The 21,826-nt window shown below is 37.4% G+C and overlaps 1 protein-coding gene across 6 annotated transcripts in view; it reads left to right on the plus strand.

Annotated features, from left to right (window-relative positions):
* The window catches only part of PRKD3 (protein kinase D3), a 48,073-nt gene that overhangs the window by 22,113 nt on the left and 4,134 nt on the right, over positions 1-21,826 (plus strand). For all 6 annotated transcript variants that reach the window (XM_072856554.1, XM_072856550.1, XM_072856555.1 and 3 more), the window contains 11 exons: positions 2,540-2,617; positions 4,627-4,810; positions 6,363-6,486; positions 9,312-9,389; positions 11,041-11,317; positions 14,492-14,544; positions 14,918-14,990; positions 17,964-18,070; positions 18,666-18,827; positions 19,299-19,397; positions 20,906-21,173. In XM_072856554.1, coding sequence (XP_072712655.1) covers positions 2,540-2,617; positions 4,627-4,810; positions 6,363-6,486; positions 9,312-9,389; positions 11,041-11,317; positions 14,492-14,544; positions 14,918-14,990; positions 17,964-18,070; positions 18,666-18,827; positions 19,299-19,397; positions 20,906-21,173 — 1,503 coding nt within the window. The remainder of the gene's footprint in view (positions 1-2,539; positions 2,618-4,626; positions 4,811-6,362; positions 6,487-9,311; positions 9,390-11,040; positions 11,318-14,491; positions 14,545-14,917; positions 14,991-17,963; positions 18,071-18,665; positions 18,828-19,298; positions 19,398-20,905; positions 21,174-21,826) is intronic.

Consider the following 21,826-nt stretch of genomic DNA (forward strand, 5'->3'; position numbering starts at 1 on the left):
ATTAATTTGCAGTCTTTGTAGCCTGTTTGAAGTCTGCATCCTTGTTGTGGTTTAGCTTCAGTTGGCAGCTAAGCACCACACAGCCACTCACTCACCCCTGCCTCCCCCCCGGTGGGATGGGGGAGAGAATCTGAAAAGCACAAGTAAGAAAACTTGTGGGGTGAGATAAGAACAGTTTAATAATTGAAATAAAATAATAATAAATTGTAATGAAAAGGAAAACAGAGAGAGAGAGAGAGAGAGAGAGGAACAAAATCCAGGGAAAAACAACAAAAAACCCCAAGTGATGCAACTGCTCACCACCTGCTGACCGATGCCCAGCCAGTCCTGAGCAGTGATTGCTGCTCCCTGCCCAGCTGCCCATAGTTTATATACTGAGCATGATGTCATATGGTATGGAATAGCCCTTTGGTCAGTTTGGGTCAGCTGTCCTGGCTGTGCCCCCTCTCAGCTTCTTGTGTGCCTGGCAGAGCATGGGAAGCTGAAAAATCCTTGACTAGTGTAAACATTACTTAGCAACAGCTAAAACATCAGTGTGCTATCAACATTATTCTCATACTAAAATCCAAAACACAGCACTATACCAGCTACTAGAAAGAAAATTATCCCAGCTGAAACCAGGACAACCCTGAACTGGTTTTGATTTTTATTTTTTATTTTTTTTTTTAGTCAATGTGTCTCTTGGATACATATAATACATAAATAATGAAGCCTGAAAAAGCTGCTTTACAGTTTTAACATAGATGCTACTGACCATATACACTTGTTGTGACTGTATATCCAGCTGAACAAATGGGGCTACCACATCAGTTTCAGGAAAGTGAATGACATTGGATAAACATAGCGTTTATGTATGGAAAACAAGCCTAGAGAAATGTTGTGTATACACACAGGACAGAAATAAGTATATTAATAGGCCTCCATTTATGCAGTGTGATCCTATATGTATTTTTAATATATCAGGAATAGATATCAATCAAAATATTTTCATACTGCTTTCTCCTACATATTCTTAAGATTTCCTACCGACTTCCTTGTACACATTCCCAAAGCTTGGGGTCTTTCAGCAGTCCCATGTTCCTGAGTACTCGTAAGAGCCCTGGATTTCTTGAATTCATCCAGGCTTCTACTTGGACTCTGAGGATGATCTTTGGGATGCTAAGGCTATATTTGTGGTAATAAATTCCTAGACACTGAAGTCAACTGGGACAAAATGACCTGTGCTCATGAACAGGTTTTCTTAGCATCCCAGCCTGGGTGACTGTATGCAGACTGCCCCTTGGGAACAATTTCATGGGATGCTCTGATTTATGAACTAGACCTGGGAACTGTTTGGGATTGTGCTAATGCTGTGGGCCAAAAGCGTGCTAGGGGATGTTTTGAACTGTTTACTAGACTAGAGAGTTGCATTGCAGTACCCAAGAATGTTTCTGGACGTAGTTTAATTTATTAGGATTGACTCGCTCTTAGGCTTTCTAGTTCTCTGGTAGGATTTGAAATGTCTCTGTTTCTTCCAGCCCCCTTCAAACTAGTGAAGTAACCATATTCCTTAATATGGACTGAAAACATTGCTATAGAAAGGGGACAGTTAATTGGTCTCCTAGGATGCTTCCTTGTAGGCACTCAGAAGCTGAACAGGATTGTATTTTGCTCCAGGGTTTGGCTTCTCTGCTACTAAAAACAGGGAGATAATGATTTTTCCCTTGTCTGGGCTTAAAAGGAAAGCACAATGAGCTTTCTTTGGATAGCGGAAAGGGGCAAAATTATAAGTTTGAAAACAGTTGTGGGGGCAGTGGGGAGTTTTGAAATTCATGATGTTGATACAGAGTTGAAAATTACAGCAGTGGTGCTAATAAAGGTAATTCCTGTTAATACCACTAATATTGTATGCTGGACTTTGTTCAGTAGGCTGCATCTGATACCGCAGATGCGGAAATGGCACATATCCAGGTTAGATTCTATCTCCATGTCAGGCCAGATCTGGACATAATGTTATTCTCTCTGCCCTGTGTCAGGAGGCAGAAATGGAGCTTCAGTGTTCAGTCAAATCTGTAATCTGAATGATAGGGGAACTGGACTTTGGGATTTACTGCAGAGCATATTTGCTCTATGATATAAGTGTGTGATCCTAGACTCTCTGATGGCTGCAAGCCTTAGGCAGCAGGTGGGGAAAAATGATAGAGATGAGACATTTGAATCGTATAGCAATGGAAAAAAGGGTGTGGAACAGATGAGAGGATGGGAAAAATTACATCATAATGGAAAAAATAACTACAGAGAAAGCTAGATAAGCAGAAAACTGTTTTGTACTGGAAGGGGAAGTGCTGACAATAAATAGTGATGGGGAAAATCAACGTGTGACATCAGGACAAGATTGTTAATTTTCTTCTGGAGGTGACCTCATTGGTGCTGTCTTCAGTTACATGCAACCGTATGAATCTCAACTGAAGCTTGTGATGGAAGTAGTGAATGATAGAAGGTTAGTGTCTGAGTCGGAGTAGGATTCTGGTATCATGGGCTTATTTATCTTCTGTTTTAGATTGCAGATTCAACTGTCACAAACGCTGTGCATCTAAAGTACCTAGAGACTGTCTTGGAGAGGTGATTTTCAATGGAGGTAAGATGAGAAACATGCTTTCAAATACTGACAGATCGTTGGAGGCTTAACAAGATGCATTAGCTTTTGGTTCCCTCAGCTTTGAATATTTTACGTCTTTTTGTTATATCTTCCCAGTTTTTTCACCTGAGATCACTGACAATTAAAAAGATCCACTCTAAAACTTATGCTCTGGTGACTTTAATTTTACTTAGTCTTGGCAAGTACAGTATACTTTGCTTGAGATTTGCTCAAGGAAAATAAAAAAATCAAGAAGCCTTCTCAATGTACAAAAATTAAACATCTGTTGCGATCAGTCTGCTCATTGTTCACCATGAAATATGTATTTTTAAATGCTAATAACTGAAGTCAAGTACCATTTTTTTGTGACTTTCTCATATCCATGATTTTTAGTGGCCAGAGCTAGCCCAGCAGTTTGTGAGGTAACAGAGAAAGGAAAAAACCAAGCCAAACCAAACAAAAAAACCCCACTCTAATGTTTCGAAACCTCAGTTAAGGAGGACTATTTTCTGAATAGACCTTACAGAGTTGAAAGGGAAAGGTGAGGAACGGTATGTAGCAGAAAGTTTAGTCTTATTCTTACAAGTTTTAGACCAGCGTTAGGCTGATGAAATATGGGATGGAGGAACAGACAGTGAGGTGGATTGAAAGCTGGTTGAATGGATGGACCTGGAGGGTGGTGATCAGTGGCATGAAGTCTAGTTGGAGGCTGGTAACTAGTGGTATACCCCAGGGGCCAGTACTGGGTCCAGTCCTGTTCAACATCTTAATTAATGATTTTGGATGATGGGGCAGAGTGTACCCTCAGCAAGTTTGCCGATGACTGGGAGGACTGACTGATATGTCAGAGCGTTGTGCTGCCATCCAGAGGGACTTCAGCAGGCTGGAGAAATGGGCTTACGGGGGTTGTTGGACCAGATGACCTCCGTAGGTCCCCTCCAACTTCAACCATTCTGTGATTGTGTTGCCCAAAACCTTGATCCTTGGCATGCATGTTTTTGAGGGGAATAAAATTGATGACATGCAGCAGATCCCACCAAATTGTACAACCTGATTCAGAGGCCTAGGCAGCAGCCCTGTTAGCCAGTGGGTCCATTGCCATTGCAGAATGTATCCCATCCATTCATGCTTGCCTTCTCCAGCTCCAAGGCTCTTGCCTGGGTCTTGAGATTGGTGGCTGTGAACAATAGTGTGTGCAACATGTTGCTGCAGCCTGCTCACCACCCTTGTGATGCTAAGGTGCTAGAGCACATAGTTTGGGAACTACAGTTTCAGACAATTCTTCTGTGGACATAAGGAGTTGTTTATTTTTTTTGTTCTTTCTCCTACCCTTAAATTGAACTCTCCTCAGACCCAAAAAAAAAAAAGACTACAGATGAAGGTATTTGTATGTCTTAATTCTTAGTCTTCCACAATGAAAGTTGTACAGCTTTTGGAAACTTTAAACTTTTTAAACTTCTGCTAGCAGAGAGTCAGATGCAAATAAGATCTGTTCTGCTTTTCTCTTTTCCTGCAATACCACAGCCCCCTTTTTTTCTCTCTTACTTTTGCTATTATGGGCTACAGGGGCAGCGAGAACAGAATTGGGTTTCTGTTTACGGAGAATTTCATTTGCACAGGAGTAATTCTCTGGGCCATCTCTAGCCATCAAAAGGTTACTTTGTACTTAATACTTGTGGAACAGGATTACTTAATGAGATTTAGGTTTAGACCTTAGGCTTTTCACTCCATTTCTTTCAATATGATTCTTGTTTTGGTTGGGTCTGTCTTCCCTTGGCATTTAGCAAAAACAAATTGGTAATGTTCATTAGCACACTCTGCATCATTTGGCAAAAACGTGAGGATTTTGTATATTCTGATTGTACTTTTATGTTTACTTGCATAAATGTGAACCGAAGAAGAATTTTGTGGAGTTTTTTTGGTTTTTTTGTGTGGTGGTTGTTTGTTGTTCTTTTTTTTTTTTTTAATTGTGTATTTGAAATAATATCTGAATCTTGTGTTGTTTCCAGAACCTGCTAGCCCAGGCCAGGACTTGGACATGCCAATGGAAGTTGATAGCAGTGAAATGAACAGTGACGGTAGTCGGGGTCTAGATGATGCTGAAGAGCCCTCTCCTCCAGAGGACAAAATCTTCTTTATGGATCCATCTGACCTTGATGCAGACAAAGATGAGGAAGCTGTCAAAACCATCAGGTAAGTCATAAGGTGGATTTCTTTGCTCTGGATGTACTTTCCTCAATATTTTGAAGTAAAACTTTTGAGTAAAACAGTTCTGATTAGCCCAGTTTTACTGCTTCAAGTGTTGTTTTTTCACCTGTGATTTTTTTTAACTTGAAACTGCTTTGTAAAGTTGTTCTGTCCCAAGCAAGTCTGAAACATAAATAAAATAATATAGTCTCTTCTAATTGGAAAAAGTGCTGAGCTATGACTGTTATCAAAGAAATAAAGCCAGATTATCAAAGCATAGTAAAATTTATGGCTTAACTTAACATGGCTAAGACATGACTAAGATCTTTGTGACATTAGCCTAATTTAGTTACTGTTATACATGTGTTGATTTGAAAGGAATTACTTGCAATATTTTAATGTTCACATCGCAGTTTGTATGCATTTTGGGCAGAGGTTTGATTTATATAACTTGAATGTGGTTTTTCTCAAGTCTTCTATCCGATAACTGTTACCTAGTTCCTTTAATCAAGTTTGGTCTTTTTACTTTCTGTATCATTCTGAATAGCGTCATCGTGATTTTCTTGAGTCATTCTTAATGATGTAAGAGCAGTTGTATTAGGTCAAACCAAAGGTCATTTTAGCTCAGTGCTTAATAGCAAATATGTGAGGAAGAGCATATAGTGATACCTTCTCACCTTTCAGTGATTTATAGCTCAAGGACTTCCTGAGTTGGAAATAGCATCTTTTTTGTGTTCCACCACTAGGTAGGATTTTTCATTTATTTCTAATTGCATTTGAAGCAATTAAAGATTTTTTGGCATGAAGAGCATCCTGTGGCAGCCAGTTCTACAGTGTAACTGTGTGCTGTGTTAAAGCATCCTTACATTTTTGTTTTTTTAATCTGCCACATGATTTCATGTGTTTGCAAACATTTCTGTTAGTGCCACATGTGTGAGCTCTGGTGTTAAGCAGGTAACTTAGTGGTTCACTTCATCTTCAGCACTATTAAAACCTGTATGTTTAACTAATGACTCTGTCAGAATGTTAGAGATTGTCAAATCTTTGTCTGTAGGACAGTTAATATCCGTGAGCATTGATAAAATTTCCTAGTGCAGCTGTGATTTGAATTAACACACCCCTGTTGATATTTTCATAAATTGAAAGTATGCTTAGATAGGGACCTTTATTAGTGTAATAACAATATGAAGAAGTAGCATAGTCAACTTACACAGGCAAGAGAAAATAATAGCAATGCTGATGTTAATTATATTTTTATGCTGGATTAAGACCAGCAGTCTCAGCTAATTGTTTTGAGAGAGGATGATTTCTGTAGGTGTCCTCATTCCAGTGTGTTTCTTCTGTGTTCGACAGAGTAATTTAAGTACTGCAATACTTGCACTAGGAGAAGTAGGGAGAGCTCATATACCTTATCAATTTCATCTATCGATCAAGTAATTTGTATGGGAAGAAAAGGTGCCTGTTCCTGAAAATTATGGGCTAAATGTGTAGTACCAGTATAATTACAGTACTGTTGTATTTTAACTTGTTAAATATTAACTGTTCTATCTTTTTTTAGTCCTTCAACAAGCAATAATATTCCTCTCATGAGAGTTGTACAGTCAATCAAGCACACAAAGAGGAAGAGCAGTACAATGGTGAAGGAAGGATGGATGGTCCACTATACTAGTAGAGACAATCTGGTCAGTGACTTTAGATTCTTCCTACATTAAGTTAAATTATTTCTCTAAACCAGTGTATCTTATTTCTCTTATTTAGATATTCTGATTTACAGTGTAATGGACTTCATGGTTAAGTTCTTTCAAATGATAAAGAAATCTGGTGCAAAGGAGAAACTGTAGTTTATTCAAAATTCTTCATGTGGTGATTCAACAGTACTTTGCCTTCTCCCTTTTAAGGAGAAGCATCTCTAAATTGTCTCAAATGAATTGTATGTTTAAGATTTCAGCTTTCCTGAGATAATAATTTGGAATAATATGCTTATGTCTTCTTTCTGTTTAGCAGTTGAACTAAATATTTGTATCAGTGTTTTTATTCAACTACATGAAAAGGTGGAAATCATTATAAAATGATGAGTACTGAAATGGTTGACACTATTATTCTAATAATCTAGGTGTTTGTAAATATTTATGTGTAGATATGGGAGCCCTTCATTCCTCTAGCAATTCACTCTATCTAAAAGTAAGCATTATTGAACACCATCCCCCCAAACTCACTATTCCTCTTGATGTCAGTGGAGTAGAGTTGTGGCTTGACTGTATGTCCTTGGGTATGCAAGCATCCTCCAAAAAGACTACGTTGGTTGTTTCCAGTGCTACCGATAATGATCTCTTAACTGAACCTTCTTAGGCAAGCTTGTTGATTTTGTGAATTGAGGAGGAAGATAAGGAATAATAACTGGGTTCCTTAGAGTTGTCTAATGGGAGGAAGTCAATCCTCTTGTCTTTTGGTAGATGACTGAAAAAGATGAAGTCAAGAAGTTACCAGATTTCGTGAAGCACAGTGTGTCATATTGAGACTGTTCATGAAAGGCAGCGTAAATACTTTTGCATTCTTTGTCTCTACACAGGAGTCTGATTGAAGGGAACTTCAGGAATTTAGAGAAGCAAAATTATTTGTTTTGTTGAAATCAATCTGAGGGGTGATACTAGTCAGCTCAGGTTACTGTAGTATTTTTACTCTTTGTGATTGTCAACTAAACAGACCACTGTAAGTGGTCTGTCAGAAGCTGCCTTACAAAACATTTATTTTAAAGTACAGTTTTCTAATATCTAGATGGATTTATCACAAACCAAAATAAGTATCTAGCATATTTCAGATGAGATTCCAGCCAAGGCTACTTTACAGACACAGTTATCATCAGCTGGCTATGGAAAAACTAAGGCCAGGTAGTAGACAAAGATAAGTATTTCTAGCAGTGTTCAGGGCAGACCTGGTATTTGGCTCAAATTTAATCTATCAGTACAGCCAGTACATTTTTCTGTGGACTTTTTTGGACCTGCTCATAGAACAGTGATCAGATTGTAGACCTTAGCTTAGCTGGATTTTTTTCATCTGTCAGTCTGGCTGCTACCTAGATGACATCTACTGAAAAAGGCCATTCAAATGAAGTGGAGTATTCTGCCCCAAAGCAAGATACCTTCAGCCAAGCAAGATCTCATAGATCTTCCTAATGGGAGGAGGCCATCGGCTGTTTCCCTTGACTGCTCTGCTCTTAGCAATGTCAGACTACTTCCTGTTCCTGAAACAACTTGGGCTTTCTGTCAGTTCCAAAGAGGTTCATTTTAACAGCAATATCTGTATACTTCTTGCTGACCCTGGATAACAAGATATTTCACCCTTTATAATGAGAAGTTTCTGTATAATCATCTGTATTCTTTTCCTCACTCTGAGCCCATGCTTTCTCAGAATATGGTATGGGCAGATTTTGAATGCCTGAGAGAGTTACCAACCTGTTCCATAATTCCACCCCTCTGATGTCTTCCCTGATTAATGATTTAATAAAGGGCATATATATCCAAAGGACAGGTTCAGCCTTATGCTTTCACACAGTTTCCATTCAGTGCTGGCTTGGAATTCCATTTAGTTAAATCCATTCATGTCCTAGCTTTCTTTGTCTAACTCCTACAGTAGTCTTAGCTTCCCCATGACTGAAGTGATTTAAGCTCTGCTGTATTATGTTTCAAACTAGTGTAATCCTAGGCCAGAGTTAAGGGCCTTGGATTTTTGTCACAGAAAAATGAAAATGGGTTTCTAACTATATGAGCATGGTGCAAGCAAATTAAGTTAGGTTCATACAGCCATATTAGCTTTCTAAAGGCTTCTTTGTTTTGAGGGATGTTCCTCTGCTTAAAATTACAAGACAGTTATGTGCAACAGCTTATTCGTATTACTTTTTGGTGGAGACAATATTTCTTATTGGTGGAGACTTCCAGAAAATGGCTATTTAGTCTGTCTTGATTTTTATTTTCTTTTTTCCCCCCAAGGTATTTTGTCCACTTGAATCTCATAATCTGTCTGTCTTGCCACTGTGCGCTTTTGACCTTCTAGAATTCTGTGTTGGCAAAAGAATTAAGGACTTGTTAGGCTTGCTTAGTTCTTCAACCCTTGCAATGTTGGTGTGAGGGCACAGAGGGAGAAAGCATGACTCCCACAAATGTTACTAAATTAAAATAATTCAGGTTTTGTGAGCACATGCACCTGGAGAGAAACCTGTGTAGTTAAGTGCTTTTCCTGTACAAGATAACTGCTGTTGTCAGTGCTATTACTGTAAGGTAAGTGATATTTTTTTCTAGTTTGTGGGAGTAATTTTATGAGCCTCTTCTTGAGTTTAAAAAAATCTTTATTCCCAAAGTGTATATTTTCATGTATCTGGTCTAAGATACAACTGTAGGTTAATGTTAGTTGATTATCTTAGTCATTTAAAACATTTCTTATTTAAATAATCAGATAACAAAAGCCATACCAGTGATTTATTCCTTACATTATTGTACTGTGCATTTTGTAGAGAAAAAGACATTATTGGAGACTGGACAGCAAATGCCTCACGCTATTTCAAAATGAATCTGGAACAAAATATTACAAGGTAATTAATAGTGAGTAATAATTATGTTGCACTTGGTTTACTCAGTGCTTTATAGATCTGAAATCTGCTTGTGAGCAGTATAAGTATGATCTCCATTTTCCCATCTTTTTTTAATCAGAACTGTGACAGGTTAATTGTTGGCCAAAGCTTGTAAGTGAGAAGGACCAAGACTAACTCTGAGAAGTTGCTTGCAGCTCCTGTTCTAATCCTCTTGAGTATGTCTCTCCTTACATTTTATGTGTACTGTTCTCCTTAATTGCCTAGCATATTAAGCTTTCTTCACAAATACCAGAGAATTTGTTTGGCCGCCAGTCTAATGAAGGCTAGGATTTTTGCTTTCTAAAAGTAGTGACTGAAAGTTTGCATGCTTATGTATTTTATTTCGAAGTTCCCAAAATTAAGTTATTCCCAACTGTACAACTGAAAGTTGCAAGCAGGATTTAGTGGAAAATTTACTGTGCAGCCTGGCATTATATAAATGAAACTTAGCAGTAAGTTTAGGATATTGTTAATATAGTAATGTGTTCAATGGTGGAATATTCAGAAAATGTGTTCGAATGTATGAACAGGATTTTTCCCTTTCTTGTCTTACACCTTTAGGTGGGGGTCCAAATCTTGCAGCTTCTTCCTTTATAACATCTCTAAGATCAAGCCTTTTCTCTGTACACCCAGCTAAACTTGCCCAGATCCTTTTCATCCTTATCTTGACCAATGCAGTCTCTTCTTCTCAGACCTCCCTGATACTTGTATTGCCCTGTGCATTCAAAATACAGCTGGTAAAATATGTTCCTTGCTTGTTGCTCCGTTATGTCACTGCTTTTAGTCCTTTGACTTGCCCCTTTGACGCCCTTTTTTTAACTGCTTAAATCTCAGGTTATTTGTCTTTGCTGTTAGAATCATTCACAGTTGTTGCCTTTACATTTATGTGCTCTTCATCTTAATCAGCTACTGTCTCTTATCCCCCTAATGCTAGCCCAGTGTTCACCTGCTTGTTCACTACTCTTGCAAGTGACGTGCACCTGTACACCTTCCCATGTGTGTGGAATGTCCTCCTCCAGCTAGTGTGAACTTGCAACCATTTCTTCCTTCAGATCTGTTCTCTAGTACTGCTTGTATCATGATCTTAAACTGAGAAAGTAGAGGAGTCAGTAGAAATTGTTAATATCTATATGAAAGAGAACCTTTACCCAAAACGATTCTGATATGTGAAGCAGTGCTTATTGACTAGCTTGTATAACCGCATCCTCTTCTTAATGTTGTCTTGTTTCACTTTTTTCCCCTGTCACATTCTTCTGTAGCTAAGCTGTATAAACTACAGGGGGAAAATGGTCATTGTATAGTTGTGCATCATTTGTGTGCGGTGGGGGCGTGTCCCATGCTGAATATAAATGCAGTTTGTCTGAGTAGAGAATAGTAGTTGTATAGAGAGAACTGTGGTGGGGCTGGAAGTCTATCTAGGCTTGTATAAAGGAGTTCAGAAAACTGTGGGTGGGCAATGGTCATGCACAGTTTGACATTAGTTATGAAGCTTGGTGTTTTGGTATTTGATATATTTGCTTTGATTTCTTTGCAAACACTTTAAGTTTTGAATATCAGTATATTAAAATATTATGTGCATTTTCATTTTTTAATCTTTAATATTTTTCTTCAGGAGATTCCACTTTCAGAAATTCTCCAGGTGACTCAGCCTCGAGATTTTTCAAACGTGGTGCAGGGCAGCAACCCATACTGTTTTGAGATCATCACTGACACGATGGTATACTTTGTTGGCGAAAACAATGGCAGCAGTCATCACAGTCCTGTTCTTGCTGCCACCGGAGTTGGACTTGACGTAGCTCAGGGCTGGGAGAAAGCCATTCGTCAGGCTTTGATGCCAGTCACTCCTCAAGCTAGCGTTTGCACTGCTGCAGGACAAGGAAAAGATCACAGTAAGCAGGCAGACAAGGCACTATTATTCATATTCTGAAGCTGTTAATGGTAGAGATTCCTTTCAGAAAAGTGCTTAGTTAGAGTAAAGTATTGTCTTTCTCTTGTCTGCTGATTTGGGTCCATAATTTTCCACAGGTCTCTAAAAAGTGACACTCAGGTTTGTGGAGGGTGGGCAAATCCTTTAATCTGTTGTAGCAGGAAGAAGTAGTTAAGAATCAGATTTACAATATGAATGCATATTGCAGAGCTTTATTGTTAGGAGCATTAAGAACTCATGCATAGTTCCTAGATGTAAAAAGGGACCAGAGTTTAGATATTTCTATACTTTAAAAAAATAAAAAAAATATATATTCACATTATATACATATACTCTGAAAGAACTAGATTTGGATGCTTTTTGATGTTATCCCATATATATATATATAAAAATTATTTTATTTTTTTTAAGATCTGTGAGATATCAATAGCTAAGGAGAAGAAAAGGAGTTAGTGATGCAATGTAAATACTGCCAGTGATGGAAAGAACTTTTGCTGAGCTGTGGGTAGTAATAAAAAATACCCTATTCTTCTTTTTATGCACCTGTCTTGCCTGCCTTTCTCTGGCATAGGATCATATTCATTGTCAAGGCTCCACTAAACTATATATTGTGTTCTTTCTCTTCAGACATCTCCGTGTTCCTTGCAACAACATTCATTCACATTCTGTACTGAGATTTATGCTTTCATTCTTTAGTTTCCTTTCGTCTTCCAGCTACTCCTTAATCTTCTTTTAGTGAAATTTTCTTTTGCAGGAGATTCTGAGATTAGTTTCTCTGACATCTGCCTACTCTGAATCAACAACAGTTAAGGACATTAAGTACTAGTCTGAGGTAAAGGCACTTTCTGAAAATGCAACCATGGTCTGAAATGGTAAACTATGAAATGCCGGTACTGGTATCTGTATTTAATTACAGTGAAGAAACATACCTGTAAGATGGTACCTCATAACTGGCCTTATACATACATAAAATGCCACTTTTGATATGAAATTATTAGCTCCAAATATATATATACCAAAGCTCTCTTTGTTTTTTAGAACCTAAGGCTTACTGTTACTGAGACACTTGTAAAGACAGGTGTTTTTTCGAAAATCGGTATTTTTTCAGATATAAATAATAACATTTTTTATATTAAAACTTGACAGTGGTAGGGAATAGAGCTGCAGGGGTAGATGCAGAGAAGGAAGTGTATTAGCATGTTTAGGATTGTAGGAGAATAAGAAACTACCATGAGTTGTGGAGTGGTGTTCCCATATTCTTAGACAACTCAGGTTGGTTTTTAGACTCTAAAAAGCCCAGAAAATGTCCATTCATCCGTCTCCTTCCTACACACTGTTAGCCATGAAATGTATCCCAAGAGCCTTTAAGAAAATTAGACTTCTAGTTAAAAAAACAAAACCTCAAAAGCCTCAAATATACTCTTTTAAATGACAAGACCAAAAGAGGAGGGAGACTTGTGCTTGAAATACTTATAGCAGCAGGGAATTTGTAGTGTCAAAATGTCCACAAGACACTAGCTAGTCGGTTTATACCACATTCTAGCCAGAAAGTAGCTAGAAATGAGGATGCTCTTCCAGACTGACCCATGGGAAAGAGTCCTTACTGACCTTGTACCGAGTGGTTGGGATGGGATGTTCTTTGTGGGATGTTTCTGAGCTGAACTGAGAAAGAGAAGATTAGTAAGCTGTTACCTGGTATAGATTACATATGGAATCCTGGCATTACTGACTGCTTCAGAAGTGGCAATTTTTCTGCCCTTATTCTTATACGTTTCAGACACTAGAAAAATGGGTTTATTTGGAAGGAATAATTCAATCTCTACTTACCAGATATTTTGTATTCTGTAGCCATCTGTGGAGAAGGGTTCAGTGAGTTCTCTTTAAACAGTTTCAAAATCCGTATCTTCACTTTCTAGTTACCTTGTTTCTACATTGCTGCATTGTGGACCTTAGTAACTTTTTTGTCTGCCTTCTTTCTTGTTTTTCCTTGTGTTCTGTACTGTTATTCCAATATAGACTACACTGTAGTCAATAATCAGTAGACATATGCAAGGCTGTAATTCCAGTTCATGTTTCAGATGCAGTTTCGGAGTGTTTTTGAGCGCTAGTATTTGTTGCTATCTTAAGTCTGTAAAGTCCTTCTTTGAGAAGGTGGTAAAAATCAGATACAGACACTTTCTTTGTTCTCTGAAATCTCAACACTCTTCTTAGGGTGATAAAGGCTCTTTTCAAAGTACTAGTAAATCTATAGTATATCTTCTTTTCACCTTGTAGGTGAATTTGTTCTACTTTTTCTTTTTTTTTTTTATTTTTGGAAGTTAACGTAACAAATGGTAGGTGTCCGTTTTTCTGAGACGCTTCACCTCTGTCTTGGAAGTTAAAGGAAAAAGGTGTTTCCTGCCTTCCTTGATGTATCTCTTCTTGTCTGTGCATCATAATGTTATTCCTGTAATGAAAACTTTGTGTCAACATCTGCTGAAGGCTGAAAAATTCTGTATGTTTATCTGGTGCTTTTACTTGCAAATTACATTTCCTAGATGTGCTCTTATATTCCAAAGATTGATACGCTTCTGTAGTTTGTCCATGAAACAAAGTTTGTTCATATTATGGGGTTTATTGCTGCTTTTAATTCTCAGGTCTTCCTTTACTTGCTTTGCTTGATTTGTTTCCTTTTCTTATGCATTAATTCTGTATATCTTGATGCCACAGAAAATCAGTAACTACATTCATTTGACTGTAAGGGATCTACCTGGTCCTCTTCCCTGTGTTTTTCTATATTACTACCAGAAATTCTTAGTAGTTTAATGAACTCTGATACAATTGCCATATTACTATTGCTTTTGCTTCTCCAGCTCTCTATTGTGTACATATTTATACTGTTCTACTATTTTTGTAATCAGCGATATGACAAAAATAGACAAATAATCCCAGCAGAACTCCCAGGGTTGTTTATCTAATCAGTCTGTGAAATTTGAGTTCCAGGGTATGATGTTTCTCCAGAACATCAGTAAAAATTGTTGCACTGTGACTGGGTTAGAAGTCAGTAAAGGTTATTTGTTTATGTTTTTTTCCCCTTTTTACTAGAAAAAGCCTGTCCTTCCTATTTACTTACTCAGTTATATCTTCTTTATTGCAGAAGAGTTATCTCTAAGCATCTCTGTTTCAAATTGCCAGGTCCAGGAGAATGTGGTGAGTCATGCATTGTATAATCATGGTGTTTGTTTACCTGGTTATTACAAAGTAATTGGTAGTAACAGTGTCTGGATGAGAAAGCAACACCAGGGTATTGTAGCTAAAGAAGTCTATGTTATATACAGGAAGTAATCTATTTACCTGGCAAAGCTGTTAGTTTGTACGTATGTATGTCCCTGCTTACAGTGCAGCTAAGTGGATCCTTTTGAGGAAAGGTTTGTTCGTGTTTTTCCACTCCATTCAGGGTAATAATGGCACCCTTTATGGAGTTTGATTAACATCAAATGTAAATACAGCTTAGCCAGTACTAATGTGCTCAGAACATTTTGATGACTCCTGATATTTGTGATTTCTTTTTTTCATGCATTAGGATATCAGCTCTGTGTACCAAATATTTGCTGATGAAGTGCTGGGTTCTGGTCAGTTTGGTATTGTATATGGAGGTAAACTACATTAGATTCCATTATGCATTTATTAAGGTAGAATGTCTGTCTGCTTGATATAATTAGCCTTTTCATATTTGCCTAGCTCTATCTAGAACATGCAGGTGAAGTTTATCTTGTTAAAAGTTTTGTTTGGATTACTTTACTGTGTCTCTCTGCAGTTTTATGTACAGTATTTCTTACAATTCATTTTTTGCATTTAGAGTTTTGCATTGGTATCAAAATCAGTTTAGAATATGTATTGCATTTTGACCACAGTTAAATACAAAGCAATCTCTAGTCTGAATTTGGCCTTGGTTAATGTTTTTTTTAATTGCCAATTCTAACACTGTTGTCTGTATTATACAGTATTAGAAGTCATGTATTTAAGGAGGCTGTCAGCTATACCTGCTTTTAATGATATCTGAGAGATGTGGCCAAAAGCAATTAGAAAAATACATAGTTTATGCTTTGACAGTTTTTATGCAAACATATTATTGACATATTTTATGCAAACAGTTTTGTTACAAATTTCTGTCATCAGGATAAAGTATAGCGAGGAATTTTGTCAAAAGGTCTCAATTTTAGGTTTCAAATGTAGTTTTCTCACTTTTACTTTCTAAAAACTTCTGTTGCAATATATAACTTGTTTCCAGTATGTAATCACAAAAAGAAGAAATACTAGAAATGCATCATATGAACTCTGTTTCTTTTTTTTTTTTTTTTTAAATCCCATGTGTTGTATCTCAAGTGTTGAGAAAACCACAGACCATAAGTCTGGAAAGAAAGAAAAAGTGATAACTAATCATTTAAAAGTGGTAACCTTTCTGCTTCTGTCATGTTGTCTTTCTAGTCAGGAAGTATTGTGGCTATGATTTTCTGTGTGCCAATTGTGTAGTTAAATACTTGTCCTTCTTACTTCTGAACTGCTTGATGGAAATGCAGTTTGATGGTCTGGTTTTACATCACTCTTGAGATGTGTCTGTTTCTTTCCCTCTATTTCTTAAAACATAGCGTGAATCAAAGTATGCTCCCTCTCTTATGAATAGAACATTCACAAATGCAGACAGTCGTTTAATGTTTTGATTTTACTTCTATATATACTCTCCTAAATTGCCTTTTACATAAATCTTAGCTTGGTGTTTTTCATGATTTAATGCTTATAAATGCTTATAAGCATAATAAATGCTTATAAAAGGCTTTTATTAAATATTTTCACTTAAAGATCCCTTAACATTTATAGAGTATGCATACTCAGTTTCTTAAGATAAAATCACAAGCTGAAAGAGCAAGAAAAGATAATACAAAAGAATATTCTTTTGCTGGCTCTGCACACTGCTTAATTGTTGCTGGTGTTTGGGGAGACTAGGTCTGGTAACTTCTAATACTGGCTTCTCCCCACCTGTGTAGGCTTGCTGAAATAATGGTAACAAAACCTTTTATTTAAACAAATAAAGGTAAAATTAAGTTGCTTACATTGTTGTGGGGTTTGTTTTTTTTTTTTGTTGGTGGGTTGTTTTTTTTTGTCCTCTATTCTGGACAAACATTTATAAATTCTAAATCAAGAAGTTATGGGATATTGATAGCCAACTCTTGTTTCTTTCAGTGAGAACAGTTTCCCTCTGCTTTTCCTATTTTCCTTAGTTTTGAAGGGTCTGAAAAATGGAGAGAGAAAAAAAATTCTTGACAGTTTCTTACTGATGTAAAACTTGCCCTGAAACCTGGTTGGTTGTGTTTTACTTGGGAAAAGGAATTTTCAAGCTGCTTTTCTCTTAATCTTTCTTCATGTTCAATTTTTAGCTCTAGTCTAGCTTCTGTAGCAAAGTGTTTTGTTAGTTTGGTGGTTTTGCTTTATATTCTCTTGCAACTTAACATTTGTCTTCTGGGTTTTGCATCTAGTTTGTAATTTATGGTATTTCTGCTACATTTCAATATAATTTGATATCTAGTGGAGCCAGACTGTCCCTGAATCTAGGGTTTTATTTAAATTATAGCTGGGTGCTGTGATTTAATATTTTGCCTAAAAATTGCTGATTTGTTACAGACAAAATGACAAAACTCCACAGATCTCTCTTCAAAGACTTCTGGCTTTATGCTGTTGTCTGTGACAGTCCATTATATAGTGTATGCTTTCCTTAGGACTAATTTAATCTTAAAATTTATTTTTTGCTCTCCAATTGTTTGTTCTATTTGGTAACCTTGAAAACCCTTTTGGACCTTGAGTGATGTCTCCACTAACTGCCTTACTTCATTGGTGGAGATAAGCCTGGTTTTGACCCCCCACCTTCATGATGATGTTTAAGGCATTAGCTGCTTGGCACAGCAGCCTTGGGAGCGATTCCTATGTCCTGCCTAAGCCCTGGCCACCAGTACTGACTGCAGAGCAGCAGGTGAGGCCTTGCTGGGTGGTTAGTGAGGCATAGCTGGGCTCCCCATTGCAGTCCTGGTAGAGTCCTCTGTGCCGCTTGCACTGTAGCTGTGTGTGTCGTCCCTTTTCCTGAAATGGCTTTCAAATTCTTCACTGAGCAGATAATGACTTTTTTCCTTTTGGTGCAGACTTATTGTTCTATATTAGTTTAGTATTTAATGTCTTAGATTATCAAGGTCTTGCAGTGTGTGATCCCATTAACCTCTCTTATGTGATTGTGATAGAAGTCAGTTTAGCAGTTGTGGAGAAGCTGGGTAAGCATTTACAGCTACTCACTTAGCCCTTGAAACATCCTATCTGAAACATCCTGTTCACCTAATACATCTAACGTCAATGTGCATACCTGACAGCAGAGTAGTAACCAGTTTAAATTTATCTACAACCCTCCTGCTGAGGCTGATCACTTCTTGTTACTCATATACCAGTTGCAATTTTAAATATAAATATAGTAATATTGTACATTTGTACAAAATATACTTGTTTCCCCAAAAAGGAATTTCTGCTGTAATGTTTTATAGCTATGAATTGCTTCTGCCTCTTGCTGGCTGACATTGCTTTCTGTTTAGGAAAACATAGAAAGACTGGAAGAGATGTGGCTATCAAAGTCATTGACAAGATGAGGTTTCCAACTAAACAGGAAAGTCAGCTTCGTAATGAAGTAGCCATTCTCCAGGTACAAAAGTATTTTTGGAACCCATTGGAGTTTGTCTTAAGGCATTAATAAGATTTTGTAATGTGTGTAAGTGCTCTGAATTGATTTCTAAATCTGTGTATGTGATTCCTGAGTGTTTTTGTAAGAGGGAATCCTAGAAGGGCGGTAATTCCTGAGTATTTGGTAGAATTGATAACTTGGGAGTGGTATCTACCCCCTATAAGGGATCCACTGAAGACAGGTACTTTGGCTCCATGTTGTCTCCTGCAGGTAGAAGGAAACTCTCTGTATTATTTTGGGCTGTCTTCCACTACTGGCTCCTCAATCTGAGTGTTATTCTTGCATGTTCTGTACTCAAGCTACTGAGTGTATCAACTGTAAAATGAATCATTACAGATAATTTGTGTTAAAACAAATTAGTCTTAGTAGTGATAATTGGCATGTTTCATGGGTTGTCGTTTATGTTTCAAGCTAGTTTCTTGCCTCAGACATTCTGTTTTTTCATCTCTAACTCTCCACTTAACTGCTTTTTGATTTGAGGTACAACATTTTTGTGTAATTCACGATATTTCATACTGTTTTATTTTAGTGATGTACCTATACTACTTTATTTTAGAATTTGCACCACCCTGGGATTGTGAACCTGGAATGTATGTTTGAAACCCCAGAACGGGTCTTTGTTGTGATGGAAAAGCTGCATGGGGATATGCTAGAGATGATTCTTTCTAGCGAGAAAAGTCGACTTCCAGAACGAATAACTAAGTTCATGGTCACTCAGGTTGGCATTCAGTCTCTCTTCTTTGAGAGGAAAGGCTAGGTTTGTCTTTTGTAATTATGTGAGAATGGAGTTTGGAGAAGGCATTTTCTGTATTGTTATTTAAAAGAGACAGCACAGAGGGCTGCACATCTAATGAAAATTGAATAAACATGGAAATAATTTTGAACGTTAATGATGTTAATTTTTTTGCCTTTCTTTCCCAAGACATAACATTATGGACATCCAAAGATGCATGTGAAAACAGTAAGCATTCAAAAAGATAGAGAGGGAGGAGGGGGGAAAAAAAAAAAGAAAATCAAAACCATCAGTTCCAGGTCTTGATAGGCTGGAAAAAAATAGTACTTGCTCAGTATATACGGGTTAATTCTTGAAGGCTGTGTTGATACAAATCACTGTGTTGCTTAGTGTGTGTGACTTTTGACACTTTTGATCCACTTGAATAGTTCTGAAAATGTTCTTTCCTTTTTGTAGATACTTGTTGCTTTGAGGAATTTACACTTCAAGAATATTGTGCACTGTGATTTAAAACCGGAAAATGTACTACTAGCATCAGCAGAGCCATTCCCTCAAGTGAGTGAAAATTAAAAAATACTTTTCATCACTTTTCATTGTTCTTTTTTTAAAGAAATATAGGCATTGCAGCTTAAAACATGACCTCTTGTGGGATTGTTCAACTGACTTAGTCTAGAATTACTTGAACTACATGTATTATAATTGTCTTTTTTTTTTTTTCCTTCCAACTCTTCGCCTAGCTTTATGCTCAGTGGTCTGTTTCAGTTTCTTTCCCCTCAGACGTGGATCATGTCTCACAACAATGCTGTGCACAAGCATTCTTTATTCTGAGGAGCCCGAGAAGTACAACTACTGCCAGCACTTAGGAAAAGGCTGTGTAGACTGCATCTATTTTTATGCTTGTGAAGGGTGCATGGAAATTGGTATTCTGGATCAGTGAGAATAGTCCAGTGGAAAAGGCACAAGACTAGAAGCTTCAAGACCAGTCCTCATTCCTGTTCCGGTGCTGTTTGACCCTGGGGAAAAAATGTCTTCCCTGTTGTACATCTCCTTCTCCTCCTTGCTCTTGTCTGTCTTGCTTATAAGCTGTTGTGAAAAGGGACTGGCTCATTTGTCACTGGTCTTGCTCAGGGATCTTCGTCATCAGTATGTGTGATATTACATTGTAATATAAACTAAATAGCTAATTTCTGTAAGAGAAATGCTGTTCAGTGATACTAGTATTGATATACTGTCAACACTTAGCCCAGTCAGTTATTACCTTAGATACCTTTGATAGTATGGATTTTGTGGAGGATATACAGAAATTAAAATCTGCTAGGCAGCATCAGGGAATTGCTTCCAGTCCTGTGACAGTAATGTGGAGTGGGGTGGAGAGTCACTTGTATGCCTTTAGTGCACTGCTCTTTCTTATACCCTAAGGAGGGCTTATTAACTTGGGGTTAGTGTTGGACTTGATTTGGATCCTTTTTTCTGTACAAGTGTCTGCTGTATTCAAGTTAAGGAACCATCCCAGAACTATGAAGAGTTGAGCAGGCACCAGGTGTTGATGCTTTTTACCTGGATGATTATTGGACTGTTCTAGCCAGAGCTGGCTGGGTCTGAGTCTAGCTAAAACTTATCTTTTGATTTCTGTGTAGCTGAAGCCTCCAACTTCAGGAATATGATTAAGAATGTGGTCTGGCTGGGATTCATGTGCTTTTTAAATTTTGGTTCTGTGCCTTGTGAGGGTATGGATTTGCCTCTGAAAATGACCTGAGTTTGGAATCAAGTTTTTTTGTCCTTATTTGCACACTTGTGGCCACATACTACACAGACTGCCTCAGACCTGAGTCTGTGCAAGGCCATTTCAGGGCTCAGTCTGAAGCATGGTTGATCCACAGTCTGCAAAACCAGCAACCTAAAACCTTAACTGACTGGCTTAGGTAATGTTTTGTCTCTGTTTCAGTGCATACAATGTTTAAATGATGGCAAAACCAGTATCAAGTACCACTCTGGTCTTGGGCAGTAGCATGCTTTGGAGATCAAGCAGAGATTTCTCAGTTTAAAATATATTCCTTTTGCAGGTGAAGCTGTGTGATTTTGGCTTTGCACGTATCATTGGTGAAAAATCTTTCAGGCGCTCTGTGGTGGGGACACCTGCTTATCTTGCCCCTGAAGTGCTCAGGAGTAAAGGTTACAACCGCTCTCTAGACATGTGGTCAGTAGGAGTTATTGTCTATGTGAGCCTTAGTGGTACCTTCCCATTTAATGAAGATGAGGATATAAATGATCAGATTCAAAATGCAGCATTTATGTACCCACCGAATCCTTGGAAGGAAATTTCTAGTGAAGGTAAAGAAATTAATTTTCTTTATTAGAATGTCTTTATATGTAGATAACACATTCAAATGCTTAAACCTCAAGGTTCATTCAGATAGGAGTGTGAGTATTATTCATAGTTTGAGTTTAGTAGACTATGCCAAAATTGATAAATAAGAGCTGGCATGTATTTGTGAAAGATAAATTGTCAAATATAATGCTGTAGATCATTTTCAGGACAGGAGGAGCCAGTAGATTTAGCAAGAAAAATTAATTGCATGCATGAGGAGTGGGATGAATAATCTGAAACTTCCCAAAATTACCAGTGAAAAGTTAAACTGCTGAATTCTGATCTCAAAACATACTTTATCTAAAATATAATTACAGAAATGGTTCAAAGTTGAATCTGGAATTTAGTTTTGTACATTAGCAAGTGAAACAGAACCTGGATCTAAATGTCAGGTCTGAACGATCTAGAAGTTTACGAGGCTGGTCTCTAGAGCTCTCCAATGCCAGCTTTGTTATTAGTTATGTATATACGATTAGCACACAGGTAGATGTGGAAGGATATATACAAAAGTATACAATAGTGAAAGTACCTACATTTTGGAACAAAGGATTATGCTCAAATTATTTAGGCACTTCTGAAAATCGCTAAAATCAGTAGGCAAAAAGATTAACGAGTA

The sequence above is a fragment of the Ciconia boyciana genome, chromosome 3 (genome assembly GCF_034638445.1).
Source record: "Ciconia boyciana chromosome 3, ASM3463844v1, whole genome shotgun sequence".
Lineage (NCBI taxonomy): Eukaryota > Metazoa > Chordata > Aves > Ciconiiformes > Ciconiidae > Ciconia > Ciconia boyciana.